General features: G+C 42.3%; 1 protein-coding gene across 4 annotated transcripts in view; it reads right to left on the reverse strand.

Annotated features, from left to right (window-relative positions):
- Nucleotides 1-4,179: 4,179 nt before the first annotated feature.
- Nucleotides 4,180-19,964, reverse strand: part of NTRK3 (neurotrophic receptor tyrosine kinase 3) — a 414,880-nt gene continuing 399,095 nt past the window's right edge. For 2 of the 4 annotated variants that reach the window (XM_068990811.1, XM_068990810.1), the window contains 3 exons: nucleotides 12,353-12,394; nucleotides 8,388-8,546; nucleotides 4,180-4,365 (listed from right to left, as the gene is read on the reverse strand). In XM_068990811.1, coding sequence (XP_068846912.1) covers nucleotides 4,180-4,365; nucleotides 8,388-8,546; nucleotides 12,353-12,394 — 387 coding nt within the window. The remainder of the gene's footprint in view (nucleotides 4,366-8,387; nucleotides 8,547-12,352; nucleotides 12,395-19,964) is intronic. The other 2 variants (XM_068990813.1, XM_068990812.1) reach the window with 1 other exon arrangement.

The raw sequence follows: 19,964 nt of genomic DNA on the forward strand, positions 1-19,964 counted from the left end.
CCTTCTCCTCCTTACCTATCTTTTATTTTCCTTCTTATTTCTAACAAGCAAGTCTTAAAAAAAAAAAAAAGTGTGAACACAACACAACATTTTTTTAACTGAAAGAGACCTTGAGGGTAACCATTCCAACTTTCTAAATGCCTCAGATGAGAAACAGGACAATCTGTGAGACTAGCTGACTTGGCCAACATCCCCTGAGAAACTAGAGCAAAGGCAGGAATCTCAGAGGTCTTTCCACCACTCCATGTCATCATCTAAATTCCCATGTATCCTGTGCTTTCTAGGCAAGACTGAGCTGCTTTTGCTTCTGAGTTGAGTCTCAAACAGCACTAAAAATGGGCTGGCTGGCTGTTCTACCGTTGGTGTTGGTTTCTGTAGTATTTAGCACCAAAAATAGTTGCACTAGTGTAGTCCACAAAGTAAGCATCAGAGGAGAAAGAGAGTCATGGTCAATCTGAACCCAGAAGGACCAAGGAACCTTTGCCTCCCGTAGGAGGTCTCTTTCCAGGGATGATTTGCACACCATCTTCTGAGTGGGGGAAATATCAAAATTTTTGTCTGTTAACTGAACGAGGCTTAGTGACCCTCAAGATCCACTCAGAGGTCAAGGGTGTAATTAGAGGACAGCATTGGGTTCACTGCCAAAGTCAAGAAGAACTGGAAAGACCCCTGGCCATGGCACCCTATTCCCAGGTGGGCATCTAACAGCAACTCACTCACACTCAGTCTGGGGGGGACCAGGTGAGGAGGGTGTGGCAGGGAGACAAGCCTGGGGGAACTCGCGCATCCACCACAGCTACAAAGGAGCTCGCGTGATGCTACACCCCTCCCAGTCACTCCGGCATGGACTTCTAAACTGTGGAGTTTGGTAGCAGGCCATGAGATTGAACTAGATGGGGGTGGCCATATTGGCTAATGGGGTGTCATTTCAAAACCCATCTAACCACCTCCAGCTCTTTAAAAATAAATAAGCAAATAAATAACCCTTTACCAGGGCTTTTTGAGTGTGCAGGGAGGCTAGGAGGGTGAAGGAGACCTAAAGTGACCTCGGGCACTTCAGCCCTGCAGCGTTGTGACTGGCAAGGAGGGTAGGAGAGTCTTCTCGGAAGCCACCCACGTTCAGAAGGATGAGCCCTCTGAGGCAACTGCCCCCACCCACTCAGAGTCTACAGAGGGCACCCCCTGGCAGTCCAGAGTGGCCCTAAGGAAACGGGCACAGAGATTTAGGGCTGATTCTAAGAATCTCAGAACAAAGGAGGGGCCAGAGTTGAGCAAGAACATCTTGCCTGTCGCAGATGGAGACACGGAGACCCGGGCGAGCCTTCTCAGTCCCGCCCCTCTACAGAAGGAGACGCCTACTTGACTCACCCCAGAGCCCCGAGGACCCTTTCCATTGCTGCAGCCCCATCCTCTGCCTCCTTCACTTTCCAAAAAGACTCTTGATGTTTGCTGCCCGCCGAGGTTAATAAGCCAAAGTGCAGACTCGACACAGAGCGCACAGCAAGGGCAGCGAGAAAGCAAGCCCTCCGCCTCTGTATCCTTCATCTCGGACTCTTACAGGAGGCAGCTGCCGACAACGGATATAACGAGGGCATGACCCCCAGGCCAACACAGATGCCCGCGGGACTAGGATGAGGGAAATCTGACAACACCAGCCTCCGTGCTGGTAAAGGAATTGCCTTCTTTCATCAGACCAGGAGGACTCAGCACCCTGTATTGAAACCTTGCTACATTCTGAATTCCCAGTTGCCCACTGATCCCTTCTCACCTCCCCATCTTCGAGACCACCAGAGACTCTGAGGTTCTAGGAACGTAGGTTCTAGGAACACACAGACAGGAAGATGGAAGCCACACAGTGTATGTGTTGGGGGGTTGGGGATGAGGCAGCAACAGGAACCTTGGGGACTCATCTCTCACTAAGAGAAAACTCCTCCCAGGACCTCCTGCCCATTCCCTCCTGGATCACCTGTCTTTCATTTAGCTAGGACTGAGCCAGACCGCAGTGTTCAACCCAGCATCAGCAGCCCTAGAGTGGCCCAAGGGGTTACTGCCGTAGGACAGCACAGGATTCCTTGGAGATGGTCCATCCCAAGAGCTCTTCTCAAAAGTCCTAGGGGCGGGGAGCATAGCACAGCGAGAAAACCCACACCCAACTCCGACTCCCCCCCCAACCCCTTGCAGCCCACTCAGCAGCCTCACCCATCCCCAAAGCCCACCCATGCCCCACCGCCTGAGCGCTGCTCTTTTCTATCTGAATAAAAATATTTGTGGGTCTTAAAAAGAGAAGCAAAGCCACAAACACAGAATTCAGTCTCCTGAACCCCATGCAGGATGACTGTCCAGCAGCTGACCAGAATGTCCAGGCTGCCAATTGTCCCTTAAGCTGGCAGAGAGGGGGGCAGGTCAGGGGACCTGGAGATGCCAGTTGGGCAAAAGGCCAGTCCATTCGGTAGCTCTGTGCCTGGGGCGAGGTGGAAGGGCCGGTGGCCTGGGAGAAGCACAGCCTCTCCCCCCCACGGGAGGGCTCCCTGGGGCCAGGCTGTCTGTTTCCACGGGCCTCTTGTGGTCATGGGTCAGGGGGCCCAGAGACCCAGCCCCTCACGGTCCTTGACAGCAGGCACTGAGAAGGCAGTGATCTCCCTGGTGCCGGGGCAGAGGCAGCTGGCCCCAGCCCAGATGCTTCTTCGTTCTCTCTCCCTGGTCAGGGCTCCGTCCTCATTAAGATGCCCAGCCTGCGGTGGTGGCCATTGGATGCCTCCCAAAGCAGCCTCGGCCCCTCCCCCGCCCCAAGCCCACAAAAGCGATTCCTCAGTCCCTGCATTTTCACAGCAGCTCAAAGGCAGATGCATCAATCCTTCCAGGGGCTGGAAACGTGAGGGGAATGCCGAGGGGCCAGGTGCAGGTGCCAAACAGATTCTCCCCTGCTGGCTCCTGCCCACACCATCACCCGACTCTCTGAAACAAGCACGGCCAGTGCCTCTGGCTGGACCTGGCCCCCTTTTCCAGCAACGGGGTTTACCTGGGGCTTAACAGAGCTCCCGAGAAGTGGGAGCTAGAATCTAGAGAAGACAGGATGAGACACAGAGGCCCCAGAGGGGCACACCTTCAAACACCTGCAAGGCATGAACTCTCCTGCTGTTGGAACCCTGCTATAGCCACATTTACAGACAACACGGGGGATGTCCAAAACCCCCCTTATCTCCCCAGTAGCCTGAATGTGGGAGGCGAGGCCAAGGAGTCTTTGCCTGATGGAAAGACAGAAGGCAGTGCCATGACAGGGTTCAGATTTCGGCTTTTAATTCTGTGGCTCGTTAAATCCAGAAAGTCCAGTCTTTGACGTTCAGAGGACAGATGACACAGCTCTTTCAGATTTAGAAAGGAAGGCGCGGTTTTCACCCAGATGGATGTAGGCCACTGTCGCCGTGGCTTCCTGTTTCGCTGTTGTTTGTTCAGTGTTTACCTGTAGGTGCCGTTGTTGACTCCCCAAAGCATGAGGACTGTACTTTCCAGAAAGGACAAGTTAGAAAATAGTCTGGAAGTGGTGGAGAGGAGGAAGGCGGTGGAGACGATGGTCAGGGGAGGTGTGAGATGTTCCAGCGGCCCCTGGTCTGGTGTTCTTTCCTTGCTGACCCTGATGACATGGTCTGCCCTGTAGAGCTTGAGGCTAACACACCTGTGCAGGTGATCACACCTGTGCAGAAGTGGTTGGCACTCCTCCCCAGCTCCTCCCATCCCAACACAAAGATTGTCTCTCTGCATCTTTAAGATCTTCCGCTCTCAAAAGACGGAGCTGAAGAAATACAGGCCACAGCCTACACCTACACAAATTTCCAATTGCGTTCATAATAGGTAAGATTTTCTGGGTTGTCATTACAGTCTTGTGGTTTCTGTATCAGCAGCTTCTCTGTGCATTAGAGAAGAGGGTATCTCTCTGTAGATATAGATAGATAGATAGTTAGCTATATAAATATATATATATATATATATATGCCAAACTGCCTTACAGGGTTTTTCTCTTTCTTTTTCAGTGTTGTATGTGTAGCAGGCACTTGAGTTTATATGAAGATGTTTGCTTCAGTCAAGGATGGAAGAAAATAGTCTGTGAGGTGGAAAAGAGGGATGGGGTGAGGCCAGGAGAGAAGAGGCAACAGAATATGGATTTGTGACCACTGGCCACTGCTAGCCGAGGATGTCCAGGTAGATGGGGGTGGCTTTCCCCAAAGCATGGAGGATCTTGTAGATTTCCTTGATGTTCAGCCGCTGCTGCGGTTCCCTCTGCCAGCACCCCAGCATGACGTCATACACCTCTTTGGGGCAGACTCGGGGCCGCTCCAAAACACGGCCTTGGGTGATGCACTCGATGACCTGGAAAAGGGGAGAGAACAAGGAAGTCATCGCCAACGCTCAGCTGTGGCCCAGCGGCTCAAACTCAGCAGAAGGCTGCGACTTCAGTGATGCTCTTCAGTAAAGACTGGGCTGGAGATCAGAGTTGCTCGTCTGTCCTGGGCATGAGTTCCAAGTGCTAGGACCCAGCATTGGCTGGTCCAGGCCCCTGCTGCCCTTTGCACTCCATCTCTGCCTATTTAAATTGGAGGATAATTGCTTTACAATGTTGTGCTTGTTTCTGCCATATAACAACGTGAATCAGTCATACACACACACACACACACACACACACACAAGGGCTGCAGCCCACCAAGTTCCCCTGTGGAAGGAATTTGCCAGGCAAGAATACTGGAGTGGGTTGCCATTCCCTTTTCCAGGGGATCTTCCCAACTTAGGGACTGAACCCAGGGGGTGTGTGTATACATATATATATATCTCCTCTCCCCCTTCAGGCTCTTTCCTAACATCTCCATCCTGCCCCTCTAGGAGGTCATCACAGAGCACCAGTCTGGGTGCCCTGTGTTATATAGCAACATCCCACTAACTATCTATTTTATACTTGATATTGAACTGAACTGATGACAACATATGTATCAATTCTACTTTCTCTATTTCTTTAAAAGTCCTTAACACTGGGACCAACTGCCTGATTCACCATTGCTGAGCTGGGTGGCCAGAGAAAGTCAACTGGCCTCATAGGATCTCAGTATCCTTACCTGTAAGATGGGTACCATCCCTTGACCAACTCCTTTAAGGACCAAATGAGGAGGAAAAAGGATTGTCTGACTCAGTGTACCAAAGGGGAGGCCACAAGGAGGAGCAGGAAGAAAGCAGGTAATGTATAGTTGGACCATCCCCAACTGGAAACTCAGGACCATGCCTGTAATTTGTGGTTGAAGTCCAATTCCTCAGAGTGACTTATTTGCTGCCACTGTGAATTTTTAAGATTCCATCTTCCAGTTCTCAGGTTATTTGAACTTCTTCCTAACTCTCACTATGTAACCTTGGGCAGCTTACTGACTCCAAACTACAGTTTCCTCATTTGAAGAAAAACTGTGATGATAAAAACACACAGAATCGTCTCTAGGCAAGTGCTTTCCTGGTGGTTCAGTGGTAAAGAACCTGCGTGCCAATCCAGGAGATGCTAGAGACTTGGGTTTGATCCCTGGGTTGGGAAGATCCCCTGGAGGAGTGCATGGCAACCCACTCCAGTATTCTTGCCTGGAGAATCCCTTGGACGGAGGAGCCTGGCATTGCAGAGTCGGACACAACTGAAGTGACAACATGCGTGCATTTCTAGTAGAGAACGTGAAAAGTATTATTGGGTTGGCCAGAAAGTTTGTTTGGGTTTTTCCTTAGGATGCAATGGAAAAATATGATTAAACTTCTTGGCAAACTTCACATTTCCCCCTTTGGTCCCCATTAGTCTATCTGTAGTCTTTTTTACTTATTTACTTATTTTTACTTTTTGAATGTGCCGCATGGGATGTGGGACCTAGTTCCCTGACCAGGGATGGAACCCACACCCCCTGCACTGGTAGATGGACTCTTAACCACTGGGCCAGCAGGGAAGCCGCTGTATGTGTAGCTTTTACCTCCCTAGGCTGCCCCCACCAGCACCTTGTCTGCAGCGTAGCCCAGGTCTCTCTGGGGCAGCTTGTCAAACAATCCCTGTGTCCGCACTCTCTTGGTCTTCCCAGTCTGCAAAGGCCCACTAGGCTCTGTTCTTGGCCAGTCTGATGGCTCTCCCGCTGCTCATGTTCCCTGCTTTTATTTGAGCCTTGTCTCCATCCTCTATTACCTTCACCTCCATGAAAAGAGGTCTAGTGGAAACTGAAGGAGTGGCTGCTAGGGCTAATATTAAAAGCACTGGGATGTCTCCCCCTCTCCAGATTGCCAATTTGATAGAGAAATTCATGATCAGTGACTTCTAGGACTTGACTGCTGGGGTGGGTGGAGTGGACAAGGAAACTGGGGGCAGGGGGAGGGGGCGGGGAGGTAGGAAGCCCACCTTCAAGGCCAATGCCTAACTAAGGAGTGTCAGAAATGACCTTGTTTCCGAAGCTGAGGCAGGTTAGACATCCAGGACAGATTGTCTGTTGAGACCAATAGAGCCCTCAGCCTAGAGTCCCCCTTTCCACTAGAGACGGAAAACTACATGGGGGCTGTGATCAGGATGCTTCGTGTGCCTGAGTGCATGCAAATGTGCCAGGATGTGTACACACGGATATGTGTATATGCATTCGTGTGTGTGTGTGTGTGTGTGTGTGTGTTTACCACCACCCCCTACCCAGGAAAACAATAGTTTTGTATGTGTCTGTGTTAGCCTGTCAGTCATTTCCAGCTCTTTGCAGTCCCCTAGACTGTAGCCCACCAGGCTCCTCTGTCCATGGAATTCTCCAGGCAAGAATACTAGAGTGGGTTGCCATGCCCTTCTCCTGGGGATTTTCCCAACCCAGGGATGGAACCCAGGTCTCCTAAATTGTAGGCAGATTTTTTACCATGTGAGCTACCAGGGAAGCCCATGAAGCACCATAACAAATGAGTTTTGATATACACACTTTCATTTTTCTAAGAAAAGTTATTAAAATATATTTTCCTGCTTTGGGAAATGTCGTCAGGACCCATTCCATTTCCAAATGATAACATATTATAAGTTTAAAGAAATGCCTTCTTTTCAGCCTTTGATATTTACTTAATTAAATGGTCAGGGTACAGGAAAGCCAACATGAACATAGCTTCCAAAAAGAAAGACACTTTCTGGAATATTTAGATAGTATTCTAATATTAAAAGGTCCTCGTGTTCATGTTTTCCCAGAAAACAGACCATAGACTGCAATCTTTTATAGTTCTGCTGGGTTGGGAGACCCAGCCCTTTACTGCCTACAAACTGGACTGAGTTCCCTGGGGCAACACAGTCACTGAGAAGCATCTTGTTCTGCACCACAGCCCAGGCCTTCTCCAGGCAGAAGCTTTCACCTCTGAGACCAGGCCAATCCACTCCAGAACCCCAAGCAGTACCCCTTCCTTTGTCTTGAGTTTCAACAAGCATTTGTGTGAAAAGTCCTGAGTTAATACAGGCTAATGTGCTTCGGAAAATGCCTGGCTTTAAATGTGAGCTGTTATTCAATTTGATGGCTAGCACTTTTTATTAATACTGTACATCAAAAGTATAAAAAGGTATAACGTGATTATCACTACATTTAATACTATGATTCATCTTACTCCCGGAAGTCCACACACAGCTCTATCAGGTGCATGAAATTTGCCTTCCCCATCCACCTTCCAGCACATCTCTGGGCTTGGCCTGCCTAACGCCTCTGGGGACCCAGATGATCTGGTGGACTTAGCAGTAGGTGCTTCCACAAGACGGCACAGTTGAAAAACCTCATAGTTGTTTTTTTGTTTTCACTTTCTGTCTTAGTGAAACTTTTGTGATTTTTTTAAGTGTAGCAGAGCAAACAGAGCTGTGCCTTGCATCTCAATTTCGCCATCTGACTTCATGCTCTCCTGACAATCACAGCACATTTCCTACAGTTATGCTTTTTTTCTTTTTCCTATCAAGAAGGTCACTCTTCTCCTGCTTCTGCCGACATTTGCTCTGCTAGCGTCAAAACCCACCCAGTGTTTTGCACACTCTTGTCAAGGAGCTGGCTTCAGATATCTTTTATCAGCCTCCCACAGGTCACGGTTCCCACCTGCCCCTTTCTTTCCTTTTTTTAAACTTTTTGTTTTATATTGGGGTATAGACAATTAACAGTGTTGTGACAGTTTCAGGTAAACTCAGGCAACTCAATCATACGTATACATGCATCCACTCTCCCCCAGTCCCCTCCATCCAGGCTGCCCCATAACACTGAGCAGAATTCCTTGTGCTGCACAGTAGGTCCTTGTTGGTTATCCATTTAAAATATAGCAGTGTCAACATGTCCATTCCAAACTCCTTAACTATCCCCTCCCCCCACCCCATCACTCCTCCAGGCATCTGCCCCCTTCCATACTTCTGTGTTTGAGAGCTGGAACCATGGCTGCTTTCCATAGGTGAAGATCTCCCAGAGAATCACCCCAAAGCTCCACACATCACTCTCCGTAGTGAACTTCCGGTACATGATGCTTTCAGGGGGCATCCAGCGAATGGGGAGCATGGTATGTCCTCCCACCTAAAAGGGACCGAGACAGAAGCACACACAGAGTGACCCAATGACCAGAATCAGTTGCATCAGCCTGCACTCTTCATCTGCAGATGCCCTCTTGATGCATCTTATTCTAAGATAGCCAAGTGGGATGCAACTTTTGTGTCGAAGGGCCAGTGGAGATGCTGACCTCCAAGCCCTAGGATGCTAGAGGCAGCTAGGGTAGCAATTAGAGATCACACCTAAGGGAAAGTAGGCTCCTTGGCATGGAAGCTCAAGAAAGATTACAAGATGATTTGAAGTGGGAGAGAGGGTTTCAGAATCTGGTACTACAGTCAGATCTAACCTTGAGAAGGAGTCCCAAAGGAAGTCACAGAATCACTGAGTGAGTCTAACAAGTCTCAGAGGATTTGCAGACATTAGGTTAGACTCCTTGGCCAAGGAGGTTAAAGCACAATGTGGTTGATGTGCCCCCAGTCTGTGGAACTATGGCTTTAGCATTTATCTGACAGTCTTGAATTTCTCACTGCAACTTCGGGTTTGGAGAGAAGGGGATAGGGAAGTTCAAAAGCATGAGAGATCACATGCTGATAAGAAATCAGGTGGACTACAAGAGCATTCACAACCATTCTTAGCAAGATCGCAAAGTGTTTTTTTTTAAGTAACTCAAGGAAGACATTGGGCTTCCCCAGTGGCTCAGTGGTAAAGAATCTGCCTGCAACGCAGGAGACGTGGGTTTTCTCTGTGGGTTGGGAAGATCGCCTGGAGAATGAAATGGCCACCCACTCCAGTATTCACACCTGGGAAATCCTATGGACAGAGGAGGCTGGCGGGCTATAGTCCCTGAGGTCACAAAAGAGTCAGACACGACTTGGTGACCAAACAACAACAATAACAAGGACTTTAGCCAGCTGCGGATCTACTGATCTGACAGTCCAGGATATGAGGAAGAGACTGCCATTCAGGCTTTACTTCCCTGAGAACAAACAGTAGGGAAATCCTCACTGCCCAGCAGGTTAGACATATTATTAGCATAAGTGGAAGAAAATTCACAGCATGCTTTAGAACTCACGAACTAACTGCATCATTCATAAACAGAGCATCAGAAATTGGAACTTCTGGCTAACACATGAAACTTGTTAGAAAACTGTTTTCCACTGATCGAAAAAGAGCTCTCTATAAATGAGCTATTATGAGGAACGATGAATTGAAGCTCTCATTTCTATGATGGGCCAGTTGTAAGAATTATAATCATAAACACATAAGAAAGAATGAGTTGCTGAAGATGGGCAATCTTGTTACTAAAAAAAGAGATCATGTTTGCATTATCCACAAAGTATTTTAGAAGGTAAATGATAATATGGATTTGCAGAAGTTGTTTTCAACCTGGGGTTTTATAATCAAGACAGTTCTGCATCGAGCGTAAAGACAAATGAAGATGTTTCTTTCAGATAAGTAAAGACTCAGAGAGTTTACCACTCATGGCCTTTCAGGGAAATAAAGCAGAAAAATTAATTGAGGATGTACTACAGGAAAATGAAAACAGAATCTAAAATATACAATGAATTGGAACGTAACAAACAGTGCAAAGCAAATAAGCCACAGAAACACAATCTAAATCAAAATAATGGTCAGTACTATGTTAGTTAAATGTAATATAATTACTAATAAAGGATTTCTGTAAGACAGAGGTATAAAGTAAATAATACCATTAATAATGCTAATAGTAATGTCATTGCTACTATTAACAATATTCTGGAATGAAACTTTTAGATAATATTAAAAATAAGTGCATATAAGAGTAAATAGGGAAATAATTAAAAGCCCGCTAAAGACTCTGCAAGGGAATTTACAGTCTTCAATTTTTGTAACAGTTTAACTTTAAATGTGCTTGCTAAAATATTAATGTAGCTACTAAAAGAATAAAAACAGTACATATGGTTTCCAAAGCAGTTTTAGGAAAATAGAACCAAAAATCTCTAACCAATACAAAAAGACCACAAAAATGGGGATAATGGTGAATAGCAAGCACAAAATGAAAAAGAACTCTAAATTACATCACTATAGACAATGAGAACTAATAGGCTATACTACCTTTTAAGTAAAGAAAAAATCTATGTTAAAAAAACCAAGATGCATGTTATCTAGAAAAGACATGTTTAAAAGGAAATAAGAGAAAATATTGAAAATTTTAAAAGAATTTTAAAACGTAACAAACAGTAAAAAACAATACTCAATATATGATGTGTGTAATATTTAATACATTGATACATAAAAATAAAGGGCAAATATAATTGGATAGATGATATAACTTGAATAGATAATATTCAATATATGTAATACATATGAAAATATAATCCATATATAAAGTATATTTTATATATATGCTATATAATCAATATAGAATATATCAAAAATTAATATACATATGAAAAATATTTCAGAAAGTCAAGAACTAAGTGAAGACAAAGTGATCTATATTATATCTGAAGGTGATAAAATTTGCCATTATGAAAAATCACAAACTAAAAATTAACAGCAATAAAAATGTATAAAAAAGTAAAATACGTTATAAATAAAAGAAAACTGACAAAGCTACAATTACAAAGGAAAATTAAAACACTTATTATGCAAAATGACAGAGCAAGAAGACAACAAAAATAAAGATACATTTTAAAAATATAAATAATGAGTTTTAATTGATAGATATGGGTGATGTATGTATCTTTCAGCCTTTTAAAAAAGTTGCATATTATTTCCAATTACCTAAAACATGTTTACAAAAACCAATCACATAGTACCCTAAAAAGAGGTCGGAAATTGCAAGAGAAAAAACAAGGTAAACTAAAGTAAAAATAAAAGAAGAAAAGCTATTCTTTCAAAAGATGCCCAAAACTACCAACATCCTTTCCTGACTAATAGTGCTAATTCATTAGTAACAGAAGGTAAACTTCCTTTATTTAATACAGTAAATATCATATTTACTGATAAAACGTTGAAAGCATAGATGGTATCTTCTATTACAGATTTGATGCAAAACTCTGTAAGTGATCCTAGTCAATACAGTAAAGCAAGAATAAAAACAAGATAAAAATACTGAAAAGGAAGTCAAACTATCATTGTTTGCATATGATATGACAGTTCAAAACAATTAGCTATAAAGCAATTAGAATCATTTTATGATTTAGTAAGCTACCCAGACATGAAATGAATATACAAAAATCAAATTACTCTCATGCACCAGTAGCAATGACTTCAAAATTCAATGAAAATTAAACTTGTTTGTACGAGAGCAACAAGAGCAACAACCAAAAAAATATTTAAAATTCCTTGGTATAAACCTTACCAGAAAATTTATGAGGTCTATGTAAATATAACTATTAAAAAACATAAAAGAAGATCTGAAGACATGGAAAGATGTGTCTTTTCCTTGGATAAGAAGACTCAGTTATAAACTTCTCATTCATCCCCAAATTAATCTAAAAATTCAGCACCATCTAAAAAAAACCCTCAATGGCATAATGTATGGAAACTGACAATGCAGTACCAAAATTCATCGAGAGGAGCATTTGATTAAAAAAACTAAGATATACTTGAAATAGAACAACAAGGGACATTTGCTCAATCAGATAGAAAAACACAATATCAAACTACAGGAATGAACACACTGGGTTATTGGCATAGGAATAGACAATTTCTTTGATCAATGGAACAAAGTAGAGTCCAGAAACAGACTCACGTATCAATACTGGAATTAATATATGAAATGATGGGTTAGTAATCAGTGTAGGGACAATGAACTATTCATTTAAAAAGTACAGTTAGATACCTACCTCACACCATATACAAAAATCATTTCCAGATGGATTAAAGAGCTAAACATAAAAAACAAAACAATAATCATATTAGAAGAAAACTTAGAAAACTATTTGTATAACCTCAGGAGAGAAAGGCCTTCCTAAATAAGACACATGGTCAAGAAGCCGTAAAGGACAGAATCCAGAGACACCCCTGGTAAAAATTAAATACTTTTGCATGGCAAAATACAAAATAAGCATAGTTAAGAAACAAATGGCATATTTGCCATATATGTAAGAAGGAATTAAAATCCATACATTATAAAGTGTTTTCTTTAAATTAGTTAAAAACAAGAAATCCAACAGAGAAATGAAGAACAGATGATTCACGGAAGAGCTACAAATGGCCACAAACACATGAAGAGAAGTGAGTTAAAACAATAAAGAGACACATTCTTTATCATGTGGGGAAAATGAAGAGACTGGTACTATCCAGTGTATAAAAAGCCTGAGGAAAGAGTTGTTCGTTGCTAAGATTGGGCAGCCTTTTTCGAGGGCAGCCTGGCAGAATATGTCCACTCTAAAGATGTTAAGTGCCTTTTAATTCAGCAATTTTACTTCTAGGAGTCTTAGGAAAATACTTGCTTATGTAAGCAAAAAATACTTCATTGAAGATATTTTATTTCATTGTTTTCAAGGGCAGCAATTTGTTCATCATTAAATGTATATGCAGCACTTGAAAGGAATGTAGTAGAGTTATGTACAGTGATATGTAAATACGTCCAGGATATATTTAATGAAAATGCAAAACATTGTAAATATATATTAGCATTCTCATTTATGTAAAATGTGTGTGCATAAGCAAATACATTAAAAGGCAATAACGTATAAGTCTGTAAATGCATAGCAAAAGGCCCAGAAAGATAGTCATTAAGCCAGCGATTTCCTCCAGGAAGGAAAAGTGAGAGAACTGACCACAAAGAAAACTCCATTTTTCCTTTATTATGTATTCCTATGCTGTCTGTTCATGAGCATGTACCACACTTGAAAATTTTAAAACAATAAGAGGAAGAAAACTAAACATATGACTAAAGGAAAACCAGTGGACCTAATTTATTTATGCTCTAAATCAAAATATTTTTTGGGAAAAATTAGGTTTTTGATGAAAGCTAGTGGAATGGTTTATTGTACCTGGTTTCTTGAATGCAAAGGAAAAGAGGTTAGGAATATGGGAACATTTCTCTTAAATGAGAAATGGTAAATACCGGATTCTTACAAATTGATGTGGGCTGTTTGCCTCATTTGATGATTCTATACATAACCCAGAAGAGCCATTTCAAATTGAAATTTCCAAATGTACAAAAAGAGAAATCTGAGTGCGTTGGTATAAATTTTGAGGAGTTTAAGTCTCTGGACTGAAAATGATCAGAAAGGTATTAATCAGTCACAAAGTTACCGCTAAGAAGAATTTTATTAAGATTTTCACTGGGTGGCATCACCAGTGTGGGTGAAATTTATACAGCATTCCCCCAGAATTGGACTAAACTATTTCTAGTGGACTGTGATATAACAACAACAACAAAAGCAATAAATTGGAAGTCAAAAACCCTGGGTTCTGATGTGACTTTTGACAAACTCTTAACCTCTTTGAATTTCAATTTCCTCATCTTCAACACAGAAGTTAAGCAACAGCTGTGTGTAAAGTGAGATGATATATTCAATATATAGAAACCCACCAAGCATCATGAAATACAAGAGTATACACATAAAATGCAGAGACTGTGTCCTGTGTGTGTGTGGTGAGCACCAGGACAAGCCTGATTTCCTAGACTGTCCATATTTCCCACAGGTCTGCCTAGACTGGACTTCCCTGGTGGCTCAGACAGTAAAGCGTCTGCCTACAATGCGGGAGACCCGGGTTTGATCCCTGGGTCAGGAAGATCCCCTGGAGAAGGAAATGGCAACCCACTCCATTATTCTTGCCTGGAAAATCCCATGGACGGAGGAGTCTGGTTGGCTACTGTCCATGGGTCGCAAAGAGTCGGACACAACTGAGCAACTTCACTATCTATCTATCTATCTATCTATCTATCTATCTATCTGCCTAGACTATGCTGATTTTCCTTCAGAGCTGCCTGCATTCCTGTATCCTTCTCTCATATTAGAGAGATCCACTCTGGGAAAGTTATTGGTCAAATCCTTCCAAGGTTAAAATAAATACACACATACACACACACACACACACATATATATAGACAAATATCCCCATGATGAAACCTAGCCAGGCAAGCAATGGGTGAAATAATAATCTTAATAAGAATAATCTAATTAATACACACTGACTATCACTGGATGTGATACACACTGGATGTAACATACCACTGGATGTTACACACACTCTGCATTTAAGCCTGTCTCTCATACTCTGGTAGAATTCCCTATGATCCCCATTTCACAGATGAAGATAAGGTAACTTGCCCAGGCACTGCCTGAGAAATTCTAGTTAATGATCTAAGCTCTCAATGAGATACACTAAGAATCTGAAGGCTGAGCCTTTGAACAGGAAATATACAGGAATAAGGCAAAAATTCCAAGGAATGAGTCAAGAAAAAAATAAGTCCCTGGAGATCTTTGGATTATACTACCTTAGGTAACTCTTCCACCACTGCTATTATTGTGGATTCAAGATGCTTGTCAGCCTGACCTTCCATCACAAATTTCCGTTTCACCTTAGGATGTCAGTGGCCGCTGGTGATCATCGCCGAGATCCATTATTTCATGAGTGGCCACAAAAGGGTGACATTCTAATTCGAGCATTCCCTTTGCATATATCAGCTGGAAATCTTCCATGAATAAGAACTTTCCTTCATTAACTACTGGTTACACTGGTGACAGTTTATGTAGGAACTCCTTTTATCTACCAGTTTTCAGAATAATGAGTTCCTTCTCTGTACGTGTGTGTTAGTCTCTCAGTCGTGTCTGACTTTTTGCAACCATGTGGACTGTAGCCCGCCAGGCTCCTCTGTCCATGGGATTCTCCAGGCAAGAATACTGGAGTGGGTAGCCATTCTCTTCTCCAGGGGATTTTCCCGACCCAGGGATCAAACCTGCATCTCTTACGTTACAGGCAGATTCTTTACTGTCTGAGCCACCAGGGAAGCCGGAGTTCCTTTGCTAGCATCCTCTGAAGGTGATCAGTGAGAGGCTTATTTGAGAAGCATACTTAATTATTTGTGCATGTGTGTGTGTGTTTACACATTTGAAGTGTTTCAGTCAATTATAATTTCTCTTTTTGATGCTCACTCTTCAATCTTTGGCCAGTAGCAGCCTCTGCAAGCTGGCACGTTTCACCAAACCCCAGTGGTCTTTGATAGCATTCTTGCTTTCTGACATGAGAAAAAAAAAAATCCTAGGCTCATTTTGTCCACTTGCTGTTCTGGCCCTAACTCAGTTATTTGTTTCAAGGAGCCTTGGGTCCTTTCAGTGGACAATGGAATTTAGGGACCACGTGATGGAAGCCAGGAATACTCACCTGTTAGGTTGATCAGTATTTATTTCTAGTGGAAAACACTAGGCAAATATTTCCTTTGAAAGGAAAATATATCATGAGTTCATATTGATTTTTTCCAACTCAAATTTAGGATTACAGAGTTTTACTTAATTTTTTTGGTTTTATTTTTGGTGTGTTTTTTTTTGCTGAAAATATTGATTCTTACATTAGTAATATTACTTATTTTTTTATCCTAATATATATACACTTTTTAAATTCAGCTCAAGATCATTACCAACAATATGATTCCTGAAAGCTGTCTTTGCAGCTTTACTCATCTTTAGGATGTACATACTAGGGACACATCTAAGACATTGCTGTGTTTTAAAGTCACAGGAAATAATTCCTCTCTGAGTGGCCAAGTCACCAACATAATGTGCCGGTTTATTTGTTTCATTTTGCTTTTGATTTGTAAGAATTGCTTTCCTTTTTCTTTCCCATTCAACATAATATTTTGTAGCAATGCAAAAACCATTACATGATTTTAAAGTCAAACCCAAATCAAGGTACATGACCCTCAGTCAAGTTTCATCTCTGCTCACTCCCTCCATCCTGCTCTCCTCCTCCCCTGAAGGCAACCATTTCACGCTTGTTTTTAGTTTATTCTTCAATTGTTTTTAACATACGCAAATAGGGATTATATCATTTTCCTCACTTTCATAGATGGAAGTACCACACCATATCTCTTATATACTTTACTTCCCCCCCATTAGGGTTCTCTCTTTCCTTTTCTAGCTAGATTGGACCCCATGTGCATGACTGCACCACAGTTTACCTAATCAATCCACTGTTTATAGGTCTGGGATTGCTGCCATTCTTTCATTATTGCCAACAGGGAAACACACTTTTTACATATAGCTCAGGATGTTTCTCACTCCTTCTAAAAGGTGATAGCCTAGAATTCCCATAGGATAATAGCCTAGAATTCTCATGCAATATAATAGGCAGAGAGAGACTTCAGTGACTACTTAAATGAATTCAACCTAAGGTCCGCATAACTTTGGAAATACACGCAATCCTGGAACCTAGCAAGGATAGTTTTGAAGGTTTATGCAGATCCTTAAATCTCTTACAGGTTTTTTCTAACACTGAGAACCCCCTGTGGTGAAGCAATTTCCCTGCCCAACTGTTCACGCACACATATGCGTGTGCACACACGCACACATACACACACATGCACTCACACACACATGCTGCCACTCTCAAAGGGGAAGACAAATGTTTCACTCATTCTAAACCTCAGGAGAGAAATCCTACAGACCACAAATGAATAAACTCTATGAAATATTAGTATAGGTGTTGAAAATGAATGTCTCTAGTGACTGGGAAATAAATTCCTTTGCAAGTCCGGTGGTTTTTAATGCTTTTCAAACCACTGAAGGGGGACAAACCAAAAAGAATTATCAACTGAGAGAAGAGTAAAAAGGAATTTTGATAAGAGACCAAATGTGGTTTTAGGCAAATAACGAAATATGAGTTGTAGTAATAAAACACTTTCCTTTCCCATCCATTCATTTATTGTGAATAGTGTTTCTCATTTCTTATATTTATAAAAATAAAAAAGCAGTAATCGAACTGATTCTGAACCTTAACCTTATTCCTTATTTTAGCACTAAATAATATTGATTAATGAATACAGGCTAATTGGAAGATATGAGATGGATTTCCAAAAATATTATGTGCCTTATCTTTCATATGCATCAAAAATTGTTATATGTATTATCTGATTATTATTTTGATTTACTGCCTATTTCTGTATATTACTAATAATTATGATGATAACTCAATCCAAATCTCTTAACATCTAGAAACTTAAGGCCACTGGTCATTAAAAATTAAAGTCTTCATATACATTTTTGTGGCCTTCCCAGGCGGCTCAGTGGTATAGTATTCACCCGTCAATGCAGGAGACAGATACAGGTTCAAGCCCTGGGTGGGGAAGATCCCCTGGAGGAGGGCATGGAAACCCACTCCAATATTCTTGCCTGGAAAATTCCATGGAGAGAGGAGCCTGGTGGGCTACAGTCCATGGGGTCACAAAGAGTCAGACACCACTGAGCATGCACACAGGCATGTATTTTTGTCACCTAAATTATGACAAAATGGCCAATAAAAGGCTTTCATGCATAAAAAAAGAATCCATAAGGATATTTGGTGGGGAAACTGTAATGAAACTATAAATTCAAGAAGAAAATGGAACCATGTAAAACTGAGGGTTTAAGTACTTGTTCATGTGTTTAATAGATGATGGATCAAATTGCTCTGGTATTTAAAGTTCATTAGATGCATTAAAGGAGTAATGTGTTTTTAATGTCAATATTTACAATGTTGTGGAAATGGCATACTTATTATAAACATGTGGAAGATTTTAGATGATAAATTGAAACATGCAAAGGGGAGTACATTTTAAAAAAAAATTGTTTAGGGGGCATTAAAGTTTGAAGATCACGGGGACATTAAAGATTGAGCATGCAGGGTGCAAAGTCTAGAGTCTTTCTGGCTAAATTCCATCTTTCTCCATGGCTGTATCCCACCCATCTTCAGGCCTACAGCTGTATCATGGGAAAGATGTGAGAGAAAACCATAACTGAAAACAAAACATGCACCACAATGTTCACGGAAGCACTATTTACAAAAGCTAGGACGTGGAAGTACATGCCTATCGACAGAGGAATGGATAAAGAAGCTGTGGTACATTTATACATAATGGAATATTACTCAGCCATAAAAAGGAATGCATTTGAGTCAGTTCTAATGAGATAGATGAGCCCAGAGTCTACTATACCGAGTGAAGTAAGTCAGAAAGGGAAAAACAAGTATCATATATTAGCTCCTATATGTGGAATCTAGAAAGATAATACTGATGAACTTATGTGCAGGGCAGCAATGGAGATGCAGACATAGGGAACAGACTTATGGACACGGGGATGGGGGTGGAAGGGGGCGGTAAAAAGAAGAGGGCGGGAGAAACGGAGGGAGTAGCGTGGAAGTATACAGACTAACATATGTGAAACAGACAGCCAGTGGGAATTTGCTGTGTGACTGGAGAACTCAAACTGTGGCTCTGAAACAAGGGGGAGTGGGATGGGGTAGCAGATGGGAGGGAGGTATAAGAGGGAGGGGGCATAGGTATGCCTATGGCTGACCCACGTTGACGTATGGCAGAAACCAACACAATATTGTAATTATCCTTCAATTAAAAATAGATAATTAAAGAGAAAAGATATAAGAAGAATCTAAAAACAAAAACAAAAACAAGAACTACAGCCTCACCTCCATCCTCCTGGGGTGCCTGCCTGAAATCCCTCAACCTCATTTCCTCCATTCAAGCCTTCAGCCCTCACTCCCGGCTACGCCCTGAGAGCCAGGAGTAAGCAGGACTGAAGGGTAGAAAGAGAGAGCTGCAGGGGCTGCCAGGCTTGGGTTCTGCTGGGGGCAGGATGCCCTGGGGCAAAGTGCTCCTGGCAGGAGGTGAACCTCCCAAGCAGCCACCCCTGTCCACAGTCATCCCATCCCTTTGCTTTGGATCCTCCCTTTCTTGCACAAGGAAATTGTCTTGCTCGTTTCTGTTGGATAATGCCAACTTCCTTGCAGTCAGAGGGAATCCAGCACTGTGTTTTAAATAGAAATTCTGCTGACCTCAAGAAGACTCTCAGTTCTGTCCATCTCATTACACAGAAAGGGAGGCAATTTCTTCACAGGACACATACAAGCCCGCTTCTCTCCCAGAAGTTCAAAACATCTATCCTCACACACATCTGACAAGGTATAAAGGAGACAGAGTGACCCATATATGCCAGATAAAGGAGCCAGGACCCAAAGGTGAGCAAACAAGGGGCATTTTTGATACCCATAGAGTGATTCAAGCTTTCTCTGAAATCACTCATCCATGGGGGCCACGTTGAATCTGTCAAAGTAGATGAGAGTGGCAACTGCTTTCTGAAGAGTTACAGAAACGTTGCAATGTACATTAATGACAAAATATCTTAATTCAGATTATCATTAAGACTGTCATGCACAGTGTCATTTTTTATTTATTCAATTTTAATCTTTCTTGATTGCATGTCTCAGGACATAGGAGAATCTCCATATGCATTA

Source organism: Capricornis sumatraensis, chromosome 19, assembly GCF_032405125.1.
Source record: "Capricornis sumatraensis isolate serow.1 chromosome 19, serow.2, whole genome shotgun sequence".
Classification (NCBI taxonomy): Eukaryota; Metazoa; Chordata; class Mammalia; order Artiodactyla; family Bovidae; genus Capricornis; species Capricornis sumatraensis.